The 19,690-nt window shown below is 34.4% G+C and overlaps 1 protein-coding gene across 9 annotated transcripts in view; it reads right to left on the bottom strand.

Annotated features, from left to right (window-relative positions):
* Positions 1-621: 621 nt before the first annotated feature.
* The window catches only part of TBL1XR1 (TBL1X receptor 1), a 178,521-nt gene continuing 159,452 nt past the window's right edge, over positions 622-19,690 (bottom strand). For all 9 annotated transcript variants that reach the window (XM_023260384.2, XM_023260383.2, XM_045037255.1 and 6 more), the window contains 6 exons: positions 14,112-14,233; positions 13,899-13,973; positions 10,660-10,787; positions 9,720-9,885; positions 6,322-6,423; positions 622-5,455 (listed from right to left, as the gene is read on the bottom strand). In XM_023260384.2, coding sequence (XP_023116152.1) covers positions 5,429-5,455; positions 6,322-6,423; positions 9,720-9,885; positions 10,660-10,787; positions 13,899-13,973; positions 14,112-14,233 — 620 coding nt within the window. In that variant the 3' untranslated portion in view covers positions 622-5,428. The remainder of the gene's footprint in view (positions 5,456-6,321; positions 6,424-9,719; positions 9,886-10,659; positions 10,788-13,898; positions 13,974-14,111; positions 14,234-19,690) is intronic.

Here is a 19,690-nt window from a genome sequence, read left to right as displayed (position 1 = left end):
TATTTAAGTTAGGTTTATATGAGACAAAAATGCCACTAGGAAGTTGAGAACCCGGCCCTAAAATCTTCAGCAACATAAACACACGGTTTTGTGCTAAACTGCACACTAAGCAAATGAATCTGAGGTTTCTTTTAGTTTATGTGTAACGATGTCCTTTCAATACAGTATTATTTTTGAAAATAATTCAAAGCAATTGTTTATTTCTTAGCTGATTAAATGCTCTATTATTCTTTAATAAAAATAGTAAATAATCCCTTCATTTAAAAAATTTCATCTCCTGTGAGAAATAATAAAATAGTAAAATTTGTAATTTTATCTATGGGCTTAAAACATATAGCTTAGAAAACAATACAGTTATGAAAAACAGTGGTTTGGGTTCTGATGGCAGTTGTTACAACTGATAACAACAGCTTGGGAGAGAATAGATATGTTATATGTTAGGAAGGCTAACTCAAAGCAAAAAAAGTTTATTCTACAATAGAACACTGGAGGAGTAAATGCAATTAAAATGTAAACAAGAAATTGTAAACAAGAAATAGCATCCCTCTCTTTACTTGACTAGTAAACAGTCTATACAAACTACATAGGTATCAAAGGTTTTATATATGTACACAGCCAACATAATATCAAAATATATTTTATTCTGGACCTCTTTCAGATCTGATTCAAATTACAGTTGTCAAAGCAATACAATGCAAAGGGAAACTGCAACAACAACAACAACAAAAAAAAAAATGTGCCTAGAAAGGATAAAAGGATCATTGGGGACAAATCATTGTGATGTGGAACCAAAATACATCAGAAGTGTAATTAACATGGTCCAGGACAGCATAGAACATCTATATCAGTCTTCCTTACACAATAATCATGAAAACTGAACAATAAAGTTCTTTAACATGTACAAAAAACTGTCATGGGCTGGTTTACACTTTTACAACAGTTTTAAAGTTAACTGGATAACTAAAGAAATGATGCAGACATTTTAATCCAGTGCTATAGGTAGGCTCACAGAATTAGACCCAAAGGATTTGTAAAAATCAAAATTAGAACATTATAGCTACAATGTCAAAGTCAGGAAAGAAGAGAATTACTTCTGTATTTAGGGATTACAGAGCTACAGAATGCAGTCTGTGTTTGTTTTTAATGAGATGGATAAGTACATCAGACTAGATACAACATGCAGAATGTTTTCTTGAACTTATCCAGAAACGCCAAAGAAAACATTGTGAAACAGCTTACTAGAAAAAAAAAAAAAAATATGCCCTATTCACCCTGCTTCAACATTGTCAACGTAAAGGCAGAAACAAAGAATGCTATTAATACTTCAGAACTACTGATATAAGACATCAAATTTCTAAATCAGTGTATTAAAAAAAGTGAACACTTCCTCTTTTTCTCTCTCTTCTACATTTAACTAGAATCATGTTAAAAAAAAATTGATATTGAATGTGACACTTCAGAGCTACTACTGGAAGGAGTAATTCATAACTTCCCTACCCTCCTTCCATCCCTGCTGATTCAGAAGGAAAAACAAACAAAAACAAACAACAAAAAAAACCAACCAGGGTCTCTTGTAGATTTGCTGCTATTCCCCAAAATGTTGGCATTTGCTGCCATGCCACAATGTTGGTCCACTGAAATAGAATTTCTGTGGAAACAATCAACAGTAATTCACCAAATGCAAGTACCACCCTTAGCATGTGAGAATAAATGCAGGTTCTATAGAAATGTACAATGTGCTTAAGAAAATGAAAACGGTTTTGAAAAGAGTAAACAGCACTGCATTTGAGATTTGTTTTTCTGCTTACTTAGTAAAATTGAACATTTTTGCTCACATAAGGACAGTCATTCGTGATTCCTTTAAATAGCAAAAATGCATACCCCTCTTCAGGCCTCTATGCGTTAATAGTTTACATTACTCTTAACAAAATCATTCTACATAAACAGATAGCTCCTTAAAAATAGTACTCTCTCATTAAATCTAATTTGACAGAAAGAAGTTTAAGGAAAAAAGGAGTGCTTTATAAGTGAAAAAGTACAAATCTTTGGCCTTTCTCTTGACATTTTTATGTCAAAAAGCAAAAAACCTTCATGTAATTCAATCTAATAATTACTTTTTGCACCATAATTTGTTTTTTTACACCACAAAAGGAGGCACTTTCAGTATCTGTAAAAGGTGTTTAATCCTAAAACATACTTACCTAGAGAATTATTCATTAAAACAGAATTCAATATACTCTAATATCTATCAGGAAATTAAAAGTTACCACTTCTAAAAGTCATTTAAAGTCAATGATGGTACCTGATCAATGACAGAAATGGGGATTGGAACAAATATAAGCACGTATCAGATTTCCTACATGGAGAAGAAAAATGATATTCCTTTATGAAGTTTAAGAGTGACAGCTGCTCTTTCTTTATTCTACTTCAATCAATGAGTATTCTATTCATTCAAGTTTTCCTTTCTATTTTTCCTTATACGTTTCTTACAGTAGCTTATACAACAATGATATATAATGAATACCGATAGAAAATCTATTGGAATCAGTTGATCTTCAGGAGTAAGTTCTCAGAAAAAAAAGGAAGGAAAAATGAGCCAAGAACCTCAAATACAGAATTTTGCAGGCTGTGAAACTTGGTCTCCTACAATCAAGTTACTGCTCAAATTCAAGGCAATCTTACTTTTGTCTATTGGAGCAGCATGGTGGCACATCAGCAGGCAATGATGATGTTGAGAACAGCAGCAAAAATAAACAACTGTATGCTCATAAAGAACCCAAGCCTACAAAATGGATACCTTTCAGATAAAGTTTATACTTAAAAGACCCAAGACTTCAGGATAATAAAGCTCTGTATTTATAATCTTTTAATATGTCCTATTGTGGCTATTATGCTTAAGTAAAATACCTAAAGATTAAGGAAAAAAAAAAAAAGAAGAAAAGATGACAATACCATAAAAATGTAGCTGTCTATTTTGGCAGCTATACTGCAGAACTTCTTGACTATCACTTTTAATCAGCTGGGGGAAAAAAGTCAATAACTGTATGCAAATGAATAAATTGTCCATATCAAAATACAAAAGTACTATCAATAATCACCTCTGACTTTCAGATTTAAATTCAGTGCAATTGACAGATGCATCGCTAAAGGAAAATGCAGCTTAAACCTACTCAAAACATTTGTGTCTATTCCTGGGAGCACATTTAAAAATTATTGCACAGATTTTTAAATTTTTATTTATTTTTTTAAAACAACAACAGAGGTTAACCACAGATGTGGACCTCTAGCAATAAAAGCAGGATTTCAAGTGCCAGATACTCAGCATATTAGGTTTCCTACATAAGTCACAGGGTTATAGTTCTAAATATCTATAATGTGATCCAAAACCCTAAAAACAGCTGGCACAAAACCATCATGAATGACTGCCTCTCTGGATGTAAATTTTAAAAAATATTATTACAGTATCATAGTCCCCACTAACAATAATTGGGGTACATATAACAATGTATTGTGAAATTAAGTGTATTTATTCTCTTTACCAATAGCAAATGCTATCCTACCTTAGTAAAACCAAGACTTGCTTCAATCAATGCTGTTTTGTAAAAATAGCAAAACAACAAATGCTAAAAATCAAAGCTGCATTACTTGGGTTAAATCAGTTTCTACTTAAAACATAGATTAAAATTTTAGTAGTAAAGGCTTCAAAATAATTAGTGACAGAAATAGTGTTATAAATTTGCTAAGCTTAATAATAAGCAACTCCCTTAATTATAATCTTTTGAGATACAAATTTGACAACTATTCTCTTCAAAATTGACACTTGTGGATACTTACATTAATCATGACAAACCCTGTTGATCACATGTATAAACAAATGCTCTCATTTGCAAATTCTGTGTATTTTAGCTTTTAGTTGCATGAGCGTAAGAAGAGATTTGCTCTGATACCTATATCTTTAAGAAAATACTTGATATTATAAACAGAGTAAAAGACATGATATAGTAGTGATTACTGAAAAACAAAACAAAACAAAAAAATAGCAGCTTAAATCTATCCGTATTTGAAAAAAATGTAGTCACAAGTACCACGAATGCAGAATCGGAGCAGCAGGGAGGTTAGTGCAATTATACTTTTTTTTCTTTTTTGAATTCTGAATCACTGCTATTTAAAAACACCTTGAAGCAAGTCTTTTGTTTTAAAGATTGTTTTTAAACTAAGGTAGCAAACATTTTGCCATGTAATGGCAGTGTTATATGCCGTTATCTTGCTTTGTATAAAGAAAAACAACATGAGAGATTTTTAATACTGGAGTTTGGTTACATTACATTTTTCAGCTTCTACACAGAATGATGGACACTTTGAGAAGCTAATCCTTATCCAGAAACATTTTAATCTCTTAAAAAACAAAGCAAAACAAACAAATAAACAACAACAACAAAAAAAACCCAAACCTACTTTGCTCCTTTTCACAATAGTGCACATTTTAACCATAATTTAGTTATGGCTACAAAACATCAGAAGATTTTTTTTATGCATCTTCTCTATGGTATTAAAAAAAATTGTGCCCTTCTAGTCTTTAATTGGCAGAAATATGTCCCAAAAAAGAAACTATTGCATTTAAGCCACATCACCAAAAAAAGAACAAAAACAAAACAAAACAAACAAACAAACAAAAAAAAAACAACAGAGCATAATATCCTTTTACTGATGTGTCTTACAGATTGACATGACCAAAAGTCATATATTTTCATTCACTTTCCAATTCCCCCTTCCACAACATGCACCAATTGAATATATGCTCTGGGAGCCATAAAATGTACCAAACATCTATCTCTTCAAAAGAATGCATTAAAATATTTTTAAGAATTTTTTGTTTAAAAGGTGAAAAAAATATAAACAAGAAACTGATTCACTCCCTTACTTCATGCATCCATAAACTAAACCGAAAACAAAGTTTAAAAGCAAGAACAAACTACTGCTGCAAGTTTTTGTAAGTCCATTTTCTCTGTACATACAAACTGCTCAACTACTGAAGGGAAAAAAGAATATAATCCATGGTGTCTTCTGATTCAAAGGGGAGAAACAAGGCTGTCATTAGTATCCAAAAACTGGTACACATATGGGCTGCTTTTATAACGCATATTTCTTTCTCTTCTGTTTTTCATATCCAAAACTTCTAAATGCTATTTTAGGGGCACAGCAGATTAGATTCCAGCACTTGGTGAACAGAATTCACAAGCTGTGACAAAATTCTGTCATCTTCAGGGTGCAATTTTGTTTATATACACTGTATGTATATATTTCTTTTAGATTTGGCTGTAGTGGACTGGCCATGGTTCAAGTGGGACTATAGCAGTACATGGGTCAGGGACAGTCATTTTGGCTATGTACACATTCATAGTCGGTCCATGGCTTCCAACTAGTAGCGCTATTTCCGAAGGTCTAATACACAAACCTGTAAGAAATTAAAATAATCAACCAGTGTGTTAAGAATTTCATTGTACAGTTTTATTTTAATGTTTCAATAGTACAGTTTGAAATCTAGTTTTACTTCCTAGTTCACGAAACTGGTAAAGCAACAGTAATCATGGCACTGGGCACTTAACCAACAGAAATCAGATAAATCGTCTAAGTAGATGGAGGCAACAACCATGGGCTACTACTACCAAGAAAGAACGTGGCTTAAATTTTGAAGATCTACTATTAATTAAAAAGTAGAAAAAATATGCTCAAAATAGACCATTTCCTATCTCTTGGACATGAATGAAAGATACCTTAGGTTATATAAAGCTATAGCTTCAGAAAGCAGCTAATGGCTAATATCGTCTGTATCTTCCTTTTGCTTTCAGAGCTTTCGAAGCCACAACTAATATTTCTATAAAGAGTTGGCCAACCTCATCCTGAAAGTCTCTCAGTATCACACATTCCTCAATGCAGGACTCAACTGCCTCTACTCCCCCTTCCCTGGGCCACCAACACTCTTCTGCAAGGAAGACAAGGTAGAAATAGGCATTAAAAATTCAAATCTCTCTCAGAGTGGTATTCTTCTATGCTCAATTTTGCTAACGAAGGTTTACATTAAAAATAACTGTCCACTTCTTGATTATGAAGATACTCTTTCGGCAAACATAGCCTAAATTGTGTTTACATTATTTGAATGAAATAAACATGAAAAATATACAGCCTTCAGTAAAAAGGACCAAAACCATTATCACAAGATTCATTATGAAAAGAAGACTTCTGTAGTCACAACCACAATAAGCCACATTTATTTACTATGCTTACACACCCATTCCCGTGGAAACACTTCATTATACTTACTGAACCATCTGATGCACTGGCTCCAACTTTGTCTCCTGCTGCATTCCAGCAAACTTCAAAAATTCCACCTGTTCCCCTATAGCTGTGAACTAGAGCACCTGTCTAAAAAATTGAAAAACAGATTCTTAAAAATGAGAGCTTATATTCTTATAAATCCAAATATTGAGGTACAAATATTACTCTTACATGGCTTTATTTCTAGCAATCAGAAATAGAATTTAGCTTTGACTCCAAAATAAATACAAGTTTTGAAACACTAGAAATGTGATATGAGGATCTTTCTATAAAAAGATACCACTTGCCTGCTCTCAACATGTCTGTCCATTACTCCTGAAAGAGGTTAGAAATTTAAGGAAAAAAAAAAAAAAGAAAGAAACCAAAATCATGCAGCTGCCCCACTGAATACTTACAATTCAGTAAAAAAAATCTATTCTCCTAGGAAACCAGTCATTAACCAAGGCAAAGACAGAGGTTCTGCTGTGAGAAATTGGAAAACAATGAAAACTATGGTTCTGATGTTCTGCCCTGACAAAGCAGAAAAGTATCTCTCAGTTTTACGATAACCAAAAAAGGTCAAACTAAAGGCAGCAGATCTAAATAAAAACAACATGGCAGCAAGGCCTTGTAAATACCTTCTCAGGCAGGCAACCCTAACTTAATCATTGAGACTGTTTTCCTTTGCTTTCCTCTTCAAAGTCCGTCTGCTAATATTAAAGTAACCACAGGTGCACTGCTACAGCTGATCACATTTGGAAGTTTCAACTGTTCTTTTTAACCCTACTTAAAGTTTCTCAAAATTTAAAAGATTAATGAACAAGTGTAAGCATAGTAACTCTTGAGCTTACTTCCATGGTTAATTAGGAGAAAGGAGTGGCACCAACAAAATCTAAAATCTTTTGATGAGAGAAAGTAAAACCTATAGGACAGTAAATTTGGGGTTTAAAAAAAAAACAGCTTTCTTTCAAAAGCACTTCCCAATCTCTAAGCTCAGAGTAAGCTATAACTGAACCAAAACAGCACAGTCAACAAGCTAGAGCTTTAATATTCACAAAGACCAATGGATCATCAGCACTACTCAAATCTGTATATATGTTCAAACCAGACTTCAATAATTTATCTGTGAAATGCTTAGGTAACAGATCATATGGATGATAATCCAAATGAGGAAAGAAAAAAACTTGATTTATTTATGACAAGTGCAGGAGAAAGTCATCCTCTAAAAACTTACTAGATGCATTTTACTATTTTCAAACTAAAAAGAAAAAAGTAAACTGACATTTTTTGATACGCAGTTGTGATACATCTAAACAGTATGGACAGCTGCTCAAATGCCCCTAAGAGCCTATCAGTATCTTCCATTAGAATCATATACTTCCATACCCAAATTTCATTTAAACTGATTTTCTCATAATAGAGTAAATAAGGGACTGAAAATGTATACAACAGGCAAATTATCTATGGATTACTTTTAGAAAGTCTCTGCTATTCAATCACAACAAAAAAACTAACTTGCAGCAAAAACCAAGGGGAAACAATTAGAACTAACAAGAGAGTGCAGAGAAGTGGATGAATTCAGTCTCAATGTGTCAAAAGTCCTAATGTTCCAAACACAAGCAACAACCAGTAAGTACAAGGAACATATTTTTAAAAAGATGCCATTCATGGTTAATAATAATATCCACAAGGCACTTCAGAATAAATTAAGAAAAAATAAGATCTTCATAAAGAAATTATAAGACCTTAATGATGGGAAAAAAGAAGACTTAATGAGAGGAAATTTATAAAGTTACTTATTAAAAGTATGCTAATGATGCAGGTATATACAAATACAAATGTCTATCAGTGGAGAATCTATAAACAAACCACAATGAGAACTTGGTATATGAAAGAAATGGCATTATGAGATAGCAAAGGGTTAAACAGTATTGAGACAACTGGTTATCCATTAGATATTAAAATTAGATCTCTACCTCACATCATACATATAAAAATCAATTCCAAGGCAGTTAAAAATCCAAATGAAAAAATAAAATAGAGCATAAAAATGAAGGAATCAATACTTCTATTCCCAAATTCAGGAAGTTACTTATAGGGGATCAAGAAGAAAATGGGAGCAAGACTTTGCAGTGTATACCTTTTTAGTGTTTTGAGGGGACCATGTGAATGTATAACTTAATTAAAAATGATACTTGAAATTGATGATTTATGCAAAAATAGTTTGACCAACTATGATGATCAGCTACACAAAGAGCACAGCCCACAATAACTTACTACGGTGTGCTATGACCATTTAAGAGGCGATCACTGATTGGCGGGGAAGAAGGTGGGAGGGTGGGGAGAGAGTCAAGTGACTGCTATTAAAAAAAACAGTACATGGAGCATAAACACTAAAAAGGTGAGAAAATGAAAAAATTAAAGCAACTGGCTGTTTTCTCCATTTTTAGGAAAGGATCTCTATAAAGTACTGTCCCTACAAAGGTAGCCTTTGTATAAAGTACTGTCCCTACAAAGGTAGTTTTCTGTTGTTGTTTTTAAAAGAGAGAGAGAGAGAGAGAGAGAGAGAGAGAGAGAGAGAACACAAAAGTGGGGGAGAGGGAGAGAGAGGGAGGGAGAGAGAGAAAATCTCAACCAGGCTCCACACCCAGCACAAGCCCCGCCAGTGCAAACCTGATGTAGGGCTTGATCCCACGATCCTAGGATCATGAACTGAGCTAAAATGAAGAGTCTGATGTTCAACTCAACTGACTAAGTTATCCAGGTACCCAAAGATAGTATAGTTTTAAATTTATTTCTGATAAGTCATTGTGTTGAGCCATACAATCTTATCCTTTAATACATTTTATTAACTGCTCACATATAGCTCCTTCAAAGACAATTCTTTTAGAAAATAAAGAAATTAGGGTGTCTGGGTGGTTTAGTCAGTTAAATGTCAAGACTTCAGCTCAGGTCATGATTTCACAGTTGGTGAGTTCCAGCCCCATGTCTGGCTCTCTGCTGTCAGAGTGGAGCCTGCCCTGGATCCTCGGTATCCCTCTCTCTGCCCACCCGCAGGTCCTCATGCTCTCTCAAAAATGAAACATTTTAAAACATTATGAAAATAAAGAAATTATATCACTTATATAAACACGTATCTTAAACTCTCACATTTCATGTCTGCAACCTGTTGAGGAAAAAATAATACAATCTAAATTTATTTCTAAATTCTGGTCTATATCAGAAAAATATAACTTCAACTGATTTTAGTCTTTGTAAATTCAAAAAAGGTACTCATCTAGAAACTAAGAATTGAACTAATGTCACAAAAAGAATGACAACCAAAGGAGAGAAGAGTATTTATACAGGCAAATGCTTATTAGTACCTATGAAACAATGTGATGATTTCAATAACTAAGACATACCTGTGTGTTCCAGATGTGCACACATTTATCAAAAGAACCGCTTGCCAGGTACCTGCCATCAGGACTGAAAGCCACACTGTACACAGGCTCTTGGTGTTTTGTCAATGTATGGATGCAAATTCCTCGGTCTACGTCCCATAACCTAACAGTAGAATCGAAGGATGCACTGACAAAGGAGGAAACAAAACAATTTTAAAAATAATGAAATATAGCCAAGTCCCACCCAAAATCTAGAATCATTCCTAGTAGCCAGACACAAATCACACAGTCATTCCTAGTAGCTAGACACAAATTCCTTATGAGACCAGATTGGCTATTAGGAGGAAAGTGTTGCAGAAGCAAAGCTACAACAGGAGAAAAGGCAGCTTACGGGCATCTCCAAGTCTCTAAACTGAAAAACAAAATGAGCTAAATTCACCATATTCCTTTCCTTTCTTCTCTCTCTCTCTGTTTTTACATAGGCTCCATGCCCACCATGGAGTTCAATGTGGGGCTTCAACCCACAATCCTGAGATCAAGACCTGAGCTAACCGACTGAGCTGCACAAGCACTTTTTTTTTTTTTTTACTAATTTTTTTCCCTTTTTTTCCCTTCCTCTTTAAATAATTACACTGATTGATCCATGGTTCTGAACAACGTATTGACAATATTTTTAACTTTATCTTTTTTTTATGCTGAAGAAATGTTATTGCACTATACCTCAATTACTTGGGTTTTAATTAATACTTAATTATCATCGGTAAATATTTGATAACTCCAGATATTAAAATCCATTATGGTCTGAAATAAGAATAAAACTCTGGGTTTAAAGGTTTCCATCAAAAAATTATTCCTGCAGGATACGATCCCATTTCATGAACTCTTTCCTAACTTTGTCATATGTATTAGAAGCTTTTTTTGTGGCAGACTCATAAAAGGAGGAGTAAAACAGAAATATTACCTTGCTAACATAAGGTTGGCATTTGGATTATTTGTCCCTGGCCCTGTTGGACTCCATTTGATAGTATAAATTTCTTTATTATGTGCTTGCAAATCATGAACACAATTGTCTTGTTTCATACTCCATATCTAAGTAAAAAAGAAAAAAATATATAATTATATTTTCCCATACAAAGGGTACATTTACAATAATACTACTTTGCCAATCCAAACTATAAATAGTGTAACCAGAACAATGATTAGAGCTCAAGGGAATATTTGCAAAGAAATTAAAATGTAGTATTTATCACTCTTTTAAAAATAACAAATTAGCTTAAAGTCCTTTCCAAATGTTCACTACTGTGAGGCTTCAAGAATGAATTAACTGTAGTTCTAGATATTAACTCTGAGAACTTCAGATAGTACAAACTTCAACATTGAGTAAGTCCTTTGGGCAATTATCCTAAATGTTTACGACATTAGTTTTAACACTGTTCCTTAAATAAATGATCTACATTATAAATTCCTCCTAGAATTTAGAATCAGAAAATGCTTTGTGACAGAGAAGGGCAAAGAGAACTTGCAAATAATACGGTTCATGTATGACACCAAAGCACAGGCAACAAAAACAAAAAGCCAAATGGAAATACAAAATTAAAAAGCTTCTCTGCAATAAAGGAAACAATAAAGAAAAAGGAAACTGACAGAATGGGAGAAAAAATATCTGATAAAGGGTAATTTTTAAAATATATAAGGAATTTCTATAACTCAACAGCAAAAACTGTAACAATCCAATTTAAAAGTGGGCAAATGACTTCAGTAGACATTTCTTCCAAGAAGATATACAAATGGCCAATAGGTATAAGAAAAGATGTTCAATGTCACTAGCCATAAGGGAAATGCAAATCAAAACAATGAGATATCATTTCACACCTGTTAGGATGGCTATCATAAAATAAAAAAGGTAATAAATTATCACAGATGTGGAGAAATGAGATCCCCTGTTACACTGTTGGTGGGAATGCAAAATGTTACAGCCACTATGAAAAAAAGTATGATGATTCTTCAAAAAAATAAAAATAGAACTACCATACGATCCAGTGATCCTACCTCTGGGTATTTATCCAAAAGAACTGATATCAGGATCTCAAAAATACATCTGTACTTGCTGTTCATTGCAATATTAAAAAGCCAAGCTAAGGAAACAACCTAAGTGTCCATCAATAGATGAATGGTTAAATAAAAAGTGGTATATACATACAATGGATTATTTGTCATTCAGCCTTAAAAAAAAAAAAGGAAATCCTGAAATACACAACAATATGGATGAATTGTAAGGACAAATACTGCATGATTCCATTTATACGAGGTATCAAAAAAGTCAAACTCAACAGAAGCAAGGAAAAGAATGGTGGTTGCTAAAGGCTGAGGGGAAAAGGATGGCTAACTAACAAGCATAAAATTTCAGCTCTACAGATCCGCTGCACAATACTGTACCGTATGCTCAAAATCTGTTAAAAAAATATCTCATGTTAAGTTTTCTTACCATAATAAAACATAAGTTTAGAAAATGACTCCTACAGAACAAACCATGAAAGGTTAACAAAGCAATAAATTTAAAATTGTGAGAATAAGGCTTTCTTAAGTTGAAAACATACACATATATAGATTTAAAAGTCATATTGGCACTGAGCAAAAATTAAGAGAAACCTACACTGAGAGCATTTCTGGCAAAATCATTCAATAAAGGCTTGGGTGGGGGGGTAACACCTTGCCAAACCCAACACCAAACCCAACTGCCAACAACAACAACGACGACAACAACATACAAAAATTAGGTGCACTTCATGTCTGCCATGTAAGAGATAACAAAGCAAAATCATAAACGTTTTTATATTCTAGATATTTACAACTCCATGTAAATAAACCCCACAAATGTTTTAAAACTTAATTTTATTTGACCTTTCAATGGCATTGCTACTGTTAACCACTCCCATCCATCACACTCCCTTGCAACATTCTTCTTTAAACACTCTCTTTCCATTTGGGTCATTCCTTCTTTTTTTTTCCTTCTAGAAGCTCATTCTTCTTGAGAGGGTAATTATTGGAGTTTAAGACTTTTTGTTTTCAAGGTTTCCCTGTTTTCTTACTCTATACTTTCTAACTACACAGCTTCATCCATGTCTTGGATTTGAATGACCGCCCATCTGCAGAAAATTCCCAAATTTTTATATCAAGGTTGGAGTTCTTCTCTGAGCGTAAGACCCACCTGCCACCTCCATCTGCACGACTCAAATCACTGTTCAGGCTTTGCATGATATTCTAACTCATGTGCCTTGTTCTCAGAATTTGGCTCTACTACACAATATTGATCCATTTCGTTTCTGCTTTAAAATTCTGACCTTTTATTATTGTTAGGACAAAAACCTCTCCAACACTTTCTAGTTCAAACTCCTAACTGCAACTCAGTAGGCTCTCCAGCCACTGGCCTTCTTTCACCTCCACTTTTGCGCCATACTCTGTTCACAGAGACGAAAGCATTAAGAAAAGCCTTTTTACTAGCAATGTTTGCAAGGGAGCCCAGGCTTGAGAAAAATTGTGTAACTAAAAACACAGCAGGTACTTAACGAAAAAAACCCACCAGGTTACCAAGGTTACATTTAGTCTGTTCACAGGAGGAAAAGCAGTTTTCCTTCATGATTATCCCATCTGTAAGGGTCATCATGCCTGTAGCCATTGACATTACAAAGTTAAGGATAAATTTATTTTCACAAGAGTTAGTATTTTGTAGGAAAGGGCTCAAAGTTTCATTAATATTGGAGATTAGTATTAGGTTGTTCTTTATCTCAAAATGCTTTTTTTCTCTAAATGTGACTGTGCATAGCTGCAAGGTGATAGTTTTGCTTTTAGTCACATTGACAAGAAAAACATAAATTCATGTCAAGCTGCAGATGTTGGCCATGTCAACTAGGCTCACTTACCGAGCTGAAATTAAGAGTCGGAGGCTTAATCCACTGAGCCACCCATGAGCCCCCACACATTATTTTAGATAGAATTTATTTGCCATATTTAAACACTTAAAGCATTTCACACAAAATAAAATAAAAAACAGTGATTAACTATTAAAAAGAAGAGTAAGTCCTGACCCAGGTTTAAGCATTCAATGAACTGTAAAAGAGACATCTTCAACAACCTTACCATGCCCAGAGCAGCCACGCTGCATGGCACCCCCAGTGCATTTCTCCCCACTATCTGAATTACCTTCAAAGTCATGTCATCAGAACAGGAGGCCAGAAGATTGCCAGTTGGGTCCCATTTGATAGCATTTACTTCATTCTAAAAGTAACAGTAAATATTCACATTTTCATTTTATGGACTGGGTTGCTCTTTGGATATTAAACATATTTCAAAACCACTCTGTAATATTACTTATTCATCATAACCACTTTAAAGGGGGAAAAAATGGTTACTCACCGTGTGTCCCTGGAATGTTTTAATAGGTCTGTCTTGTCCTAATTTACAGACATGAATGCACATATCTGTACTACAAGAAGCAAAGGTGTTGTTGCTCTGCCAATCAACATCCAGTGCTGGTGCTGAAAAGGAAAAAGGGCTAGGTTTGCATTCATTCCACAAGCAGTGAAATCTAGCAGCTTTACTCTTAAACATGGTTGGACATTAAGCATGCTAATAGGAACTTAAACATTTTACTCTATAGTTTTTAAGATAATATTTTTAAAAATTATGGTATCTAAGTATCATAAATATTAATAAATTTCAGTTCAGTTGTCTTCATGTGAGACACAACCTAACAGCAAGTACACTGACCTGGTAACCAGATTAGGATTCCTGAGAGCTTGCTCTATAAACTACTAGCCCTGGATTCTTGGGATCTCATTGGTAAAAAATTAAAAGTGATGTCATTACTTCCTTTTATTTCTAAAATGCTCTGGAGTCTTCACTGGACAAGGAGGCTTGGTTCTGCCAATCTCTAACCGGTGTACCCTAAGCAAGTCACTTATTAAGCTTTCATGCTATTTTCCTCATCTGAAAAAAGGGGATAAAGCCTTTTAAGTTTAGTACACAAGGAAACTGTGAGAATCAAGTGAGATGATGTGTGTGAAAAGTACTTTGTAAATTACAAGTTAGACAAATGTTATACTGAATAATTTCTATTATCCACTCAACTGATAAGTGGAATATTGCACATGATTGCAAAAACATTTTCTTCTAAGTGATTCTTGTCAAATGCTACTTAAAATGGTTATCATTGAATTTAAAACCTCAGATGCCCCAAAGCTGGCTGGCTATTAATACTTATTTTAGCTCTGTGTGATTGGAGATTCGTTCTTTTCATTTCTCCCAGCTCCAAGGTGCAAAGGTTCTCTATAATTAGCAATGCAGATTAAGGTAATGATAGCAAGTAACTGGGTTAAACAATAGGAGCATACAAAAAACAATGGATTTACAGCAGTAGGGACACACTATGACCATTAACCAAGAGTAGTTTTTACATTTCATTTGGCTGGGTGTAGAGATTAAAAGGTGACACATGATCAAAAGAAGACCTATGAATATAAAAATCATAGAAAACTCAGATTTTAGTGTCCTTATAATAAAATTTTATTAAAATCTAGCTAAGTTCATTTGGTTACTTATGACCCATGGCTGCTTTGCACTACAAGGGCAGACTCAACTGGCTGCAACAGAAATTCGACAGCTTATAAAGCCTAAAAAAGTTCCTTTCTTGCCCTTCACAGAACAAGTTTACCATTTAGAGCAAGCACTTAGAGACAAGGAGAAAAATAGGAAAGTTGAAGTTAAGCTGTGTATGCCCATTACTGGAGATATAAAGTATTTAATAAAGTAGGTCAAAACTGGTACCTATGGGGGGGAGGGCGAAAGCCACTTCCTCATTGTATGTATCTACACATAATAGTAAATGGCTATTTTTATACTGAGCATATTATAAATAGGTGTTTTGAGCACTGTTAGACTGATAGGCCAAGGAATACATCATGTGTAAGAGCTTACAACTATGGAAAAGAACAGCAAAAAGAAAGAAGAATTAAAGCATTTATGACTCAAAATGGAGAATTTTGTGCAACTACAGCAAGACATTTAAAAAAAAAAATCTAGTATATGGTTCAAGATGGAAAACTCCAAGGTGTAACAAACAATTCAAAGCCTGGCCTGGATTAGGCTAAGGCCAGGCCCTCTTTTCCAGAAAATGCTCCCTTCTTTCGTGGTTCCCCTCCTGCTTTCCCATTCTGTTCTCTATAATTCCTCACTTGTTTCTCCTGAGAGTGTTTTCTTAATAAAGCACTTCACTCAAATCCCTTGCTCAAGGTCTGCTTCCAGGAGAATCCAACTTAAATCAGCCAGCAACAAAAAATACTTCGATCAGTACTATGATCCAAAGTATATCCAACTTTGATCAGCACTACGTATGAGCTCTGCTGCTAGCAACTTTGATCAGCACTACGTATGAGCTCTGCTGCTAGTCTGTATGCATCACATCATCTTAGAGCATGTGGATGACTGTCCTGGTCGTTGTCTGGTTACTCTCAGGGCCATTCGTAACACACTCTGTCCTGCTATACTCTACACACAGAGGGTGGACTCTTCCAAATTACATATCCCAGACTCCTGTGCCTACTGGTTTCCAGATAGGTTCATACGGTGGAGGACACCGTCAAGAGATCACGGTCAAGACAGAGAAGACAGACAATTTTGTTCTCTCTCTTTCAAGGCTGGGTCTCTGGCAGTGGCAACGATTACTCACTCCAAGGTGCCTATTCTTGCCAGATCATTGTTTTGTTTTGTTTTGTTTTAACAGTTTTAATTCCCACTGGGCAGTGAGATCCTGCCTTCTCTATAGTCTTAGGTTTTCTGCAGTTGTTACACTCTGAGTTAGTAAACATTCCTGTTTTTCACTCTTCCAACACCTTTCTAACTATTTCCTTGTATTAAATTCCCTTTCTTGGTATCTGGTTTAGACTCTGTTTTCACGTCAGGAATTTGACTCAGTACCTACTACACTTTCATTTTGACACTAAATATTATCACAGAAGATATCATTTGAAAAATAATTTTAACAAACTGCTTCTTTGATAAATAATTTGTCCTAATGTTGAGTGATAGGGGAAAAAGGGCCTGAAAAGTCTAATAAACTTAGAAAACAATTAAAAGTATAATAAAATTCTATAAAGAATGCCAAGTATCTGTCATGATGCACCAGGATGTTATTTCTATGCAAAGCCATCTGCAAAACAGGAGATAGGAGGCTGACAAAATAAGAAGTGGCATTCAAATAAGTATACCATTAGGTTCAGAACAAAACAAAAAGAAACTGTATGGCCAGGTGAAGGTAATTGGGGGAAGCTGGGGAACGCTGCGACGTGAGTTGTAGGATTTATGCTTTGTGATATGCCTAGCTCATAGAATACAATAGTTACAAAATTGGGTGTAATCTAAGAACACATAGTTCCTTACTTTGTATTTATTCCTAAAATGAGTCTAGGTAATGCCAATTCTTTAGGATAGAAATGCATCTCTACTGGGCTCCTGGCTGGCTTAGTCGGAGGAGCATACAATTCTTGATCTCGGGGTCATGAGTTTGAGCCCCATGTTGGGTATAGAAACTAATAAAGAAATTAAAAAAAAAACAGAAATGCAACTCTAATAAAATGCATTTTTCTGTAAGTGATATGTGAGAGGTGTGTTTGCTAATACTGGTCTCATTTTATGTATGATAAAAGGGATAAAGAAAAGTTAATTAATTTGACTAGGGTTACACAACCCTTTAAAATCTTGGAGCTAAGATTCTAATTTTCGTCTTCTGCAATTTGATATATTTTTGTTACTCCCTCCATCCTTCGTAACTTAAAAACGTAATGAATGACCCAAACCTATGCAGTAAGGAGAGAAAGGCTTTTATTATTCATTTGCATTTTTTAGAAACAGCTTTATTAATATATAAATCACATACCATAAAATTTATCCATTTAAAGTGTACAATTCAATGGGTTTTGGTATATTTTATTATTAATTTTGATATATTGTGGTCATATTTAACATAAAATTTGTCATTTATTAAGTGTACAATCAGTAGTATTACATTCACAAGGTTGTGCAACCATCACCACTATTTCCAAAACTTTTTCATCATCCCAAACAGAAACTCTGTAGCCATCAAGCAATAATTCCCTATTTCTCCCTCCCACCACTCCTGAGAACTTCTAATCTTTTACTTTTTGTCTCTATGAATTTTTCTATTCTAGATATTTACTATAAGTACAATCATATGATTTGACCCTATGTGTCTGCTTTATTTCACTGAGCACATGTGTGAGATTCACTAATGTAGCATGTTTCAGAATTTCTTTCCTTTTTATGGCTGAATAATAACCCATTGTATGTATAGACCATATTTTGTTTACCCATTCGTCTGTTGGACATTGGGTTGTTTCAACGTATTGGCTACTATTGCTATACTGCTATGAACACTGACATACAAGAATCTGTTCAAGTCCCTGCTTTCAATTCTTTTGGAGATATACCTAGGTGCAGAATTGCTGGATCATAACATGGTAATTGTATGTTTAGTTTTTTGAGGAACTGTTGTACTGCTTGCCACAGTGACTGTACCATTTTACAAACCTACTAGTAAAGTATCAGGGCCTTGATTTCTCCACCCCCCCATGAACATTATTACTTTTTATAGCCATATTAATGGGTATGAAATGGTCACTCATCGCAACTTATCTGTAATCATGATTTATGTTTTATGCAAAAGTGTATATTGAGAAAATTTAGCACAGCAATTAAAATATGGTAACTTAAAAAGCATGGTAGACTTCTATTTCTGGTCAAGATGGAGTAATGGTGACAAAATTTACCTCCTGCCCAATGACCAGAACAAAATATGTGGAATAACAATTTAAGACACCAGACTTCAAGCAATGAAAGACAGTGGTTCCTAACAAAATGGAAACCAACCACCAATGTGCTCTTAAAAAATTGCCCAAGCTCATAAATTAGGGAAGGGGGGGGGGGTGTCCAAGTCTTGGCAAAGGAAAGAGGAATCTCTCTAGGCAGAGATCAATGCAATTCCTGAGTGAAGATAAAGCTGAGAATCTGGGGAGACCAAGATAGCTGGAATTCATAGGACATTACTGGAAGAGACAGCTATGAAGACAGAGATGTCACTAATTAGTAGTTAGAAGTAAATTTATAGCACTAAATATCCATATCAGAAAAGCAGAAAGGTCACAAATCAGTGACCTTAACTTCCACATCAAGCAAACAAAAAGCAAATTAGACAGACACTGAAAGCATGATACATAAAAGAATAAATAATTTATGAAATTCATCAACATTAATAACTCCTGATCTTCGAGGGACATTTTGTTTGGTTTGGTTTTGTTTGAAGTAGAGTTGGCACAGAGGGACACTATTAAAACAATGCAAAATGAAGCCACAGACTCCAAGACAGCATTTGTAAATACCTGATAAACTTGTTCCCAGAATAAAGAACTCACAACACTCAGTAATAAGAAAACAATAAATTAAAGGTCCAAAGATTTGAACAGACACTTCACCAAATAAGATCTACAGATGGTAAACAGTACATGACAAGATGCTCAACATCATTAGTCGTTAGAAAATGCAAACTAAGCCACAGTGGAATACCAATACCCACCGATTAGAGTGGCTCCAATTAATGACACTGACCACTTATCAAGTGCTGCAAGGACATGGAGGGACTAGAATATCCACCTCTGGTGCAAATGTAAACCAGTTTGGAAAATGTAAACTTTGGAAAACCAGTTCAGCTGTTTATTAACAAGTTAAACATATAACTTCCCGTATGATCTAGCTTTTCTATTCTTAGATATTTACATGGAATAAAGGAAAGCATGAGTCCACATAAGTTCTGCACATGAATATTGATAGCAGTTTTATTTATGTAGCCCAAAAAATTGGAAACAACCCGAATTTGCTTCAACAGGTAAATGGATAAACTGTGGTGTATCCATACAATGGAATAT

Source organism: Felis catus, chromosome C2 (assembly GCF_018350175.1).
Source record: "Felis catus isolate Fca126 chromosome C2, F.catus_Fca126_mat1.0, whole genome shotgun sequence".
Lineage (NCBI taxonomy): Eukaryota > Metazoa > Chordata > Mammalia > Carnivora > Felidae > Felis > Felis catus.
The sequence above is the reverse complement of the archived record's forward strand: the minus strand, read 5'-3'. Positions and strand labels throughout refer to the sequence as shown.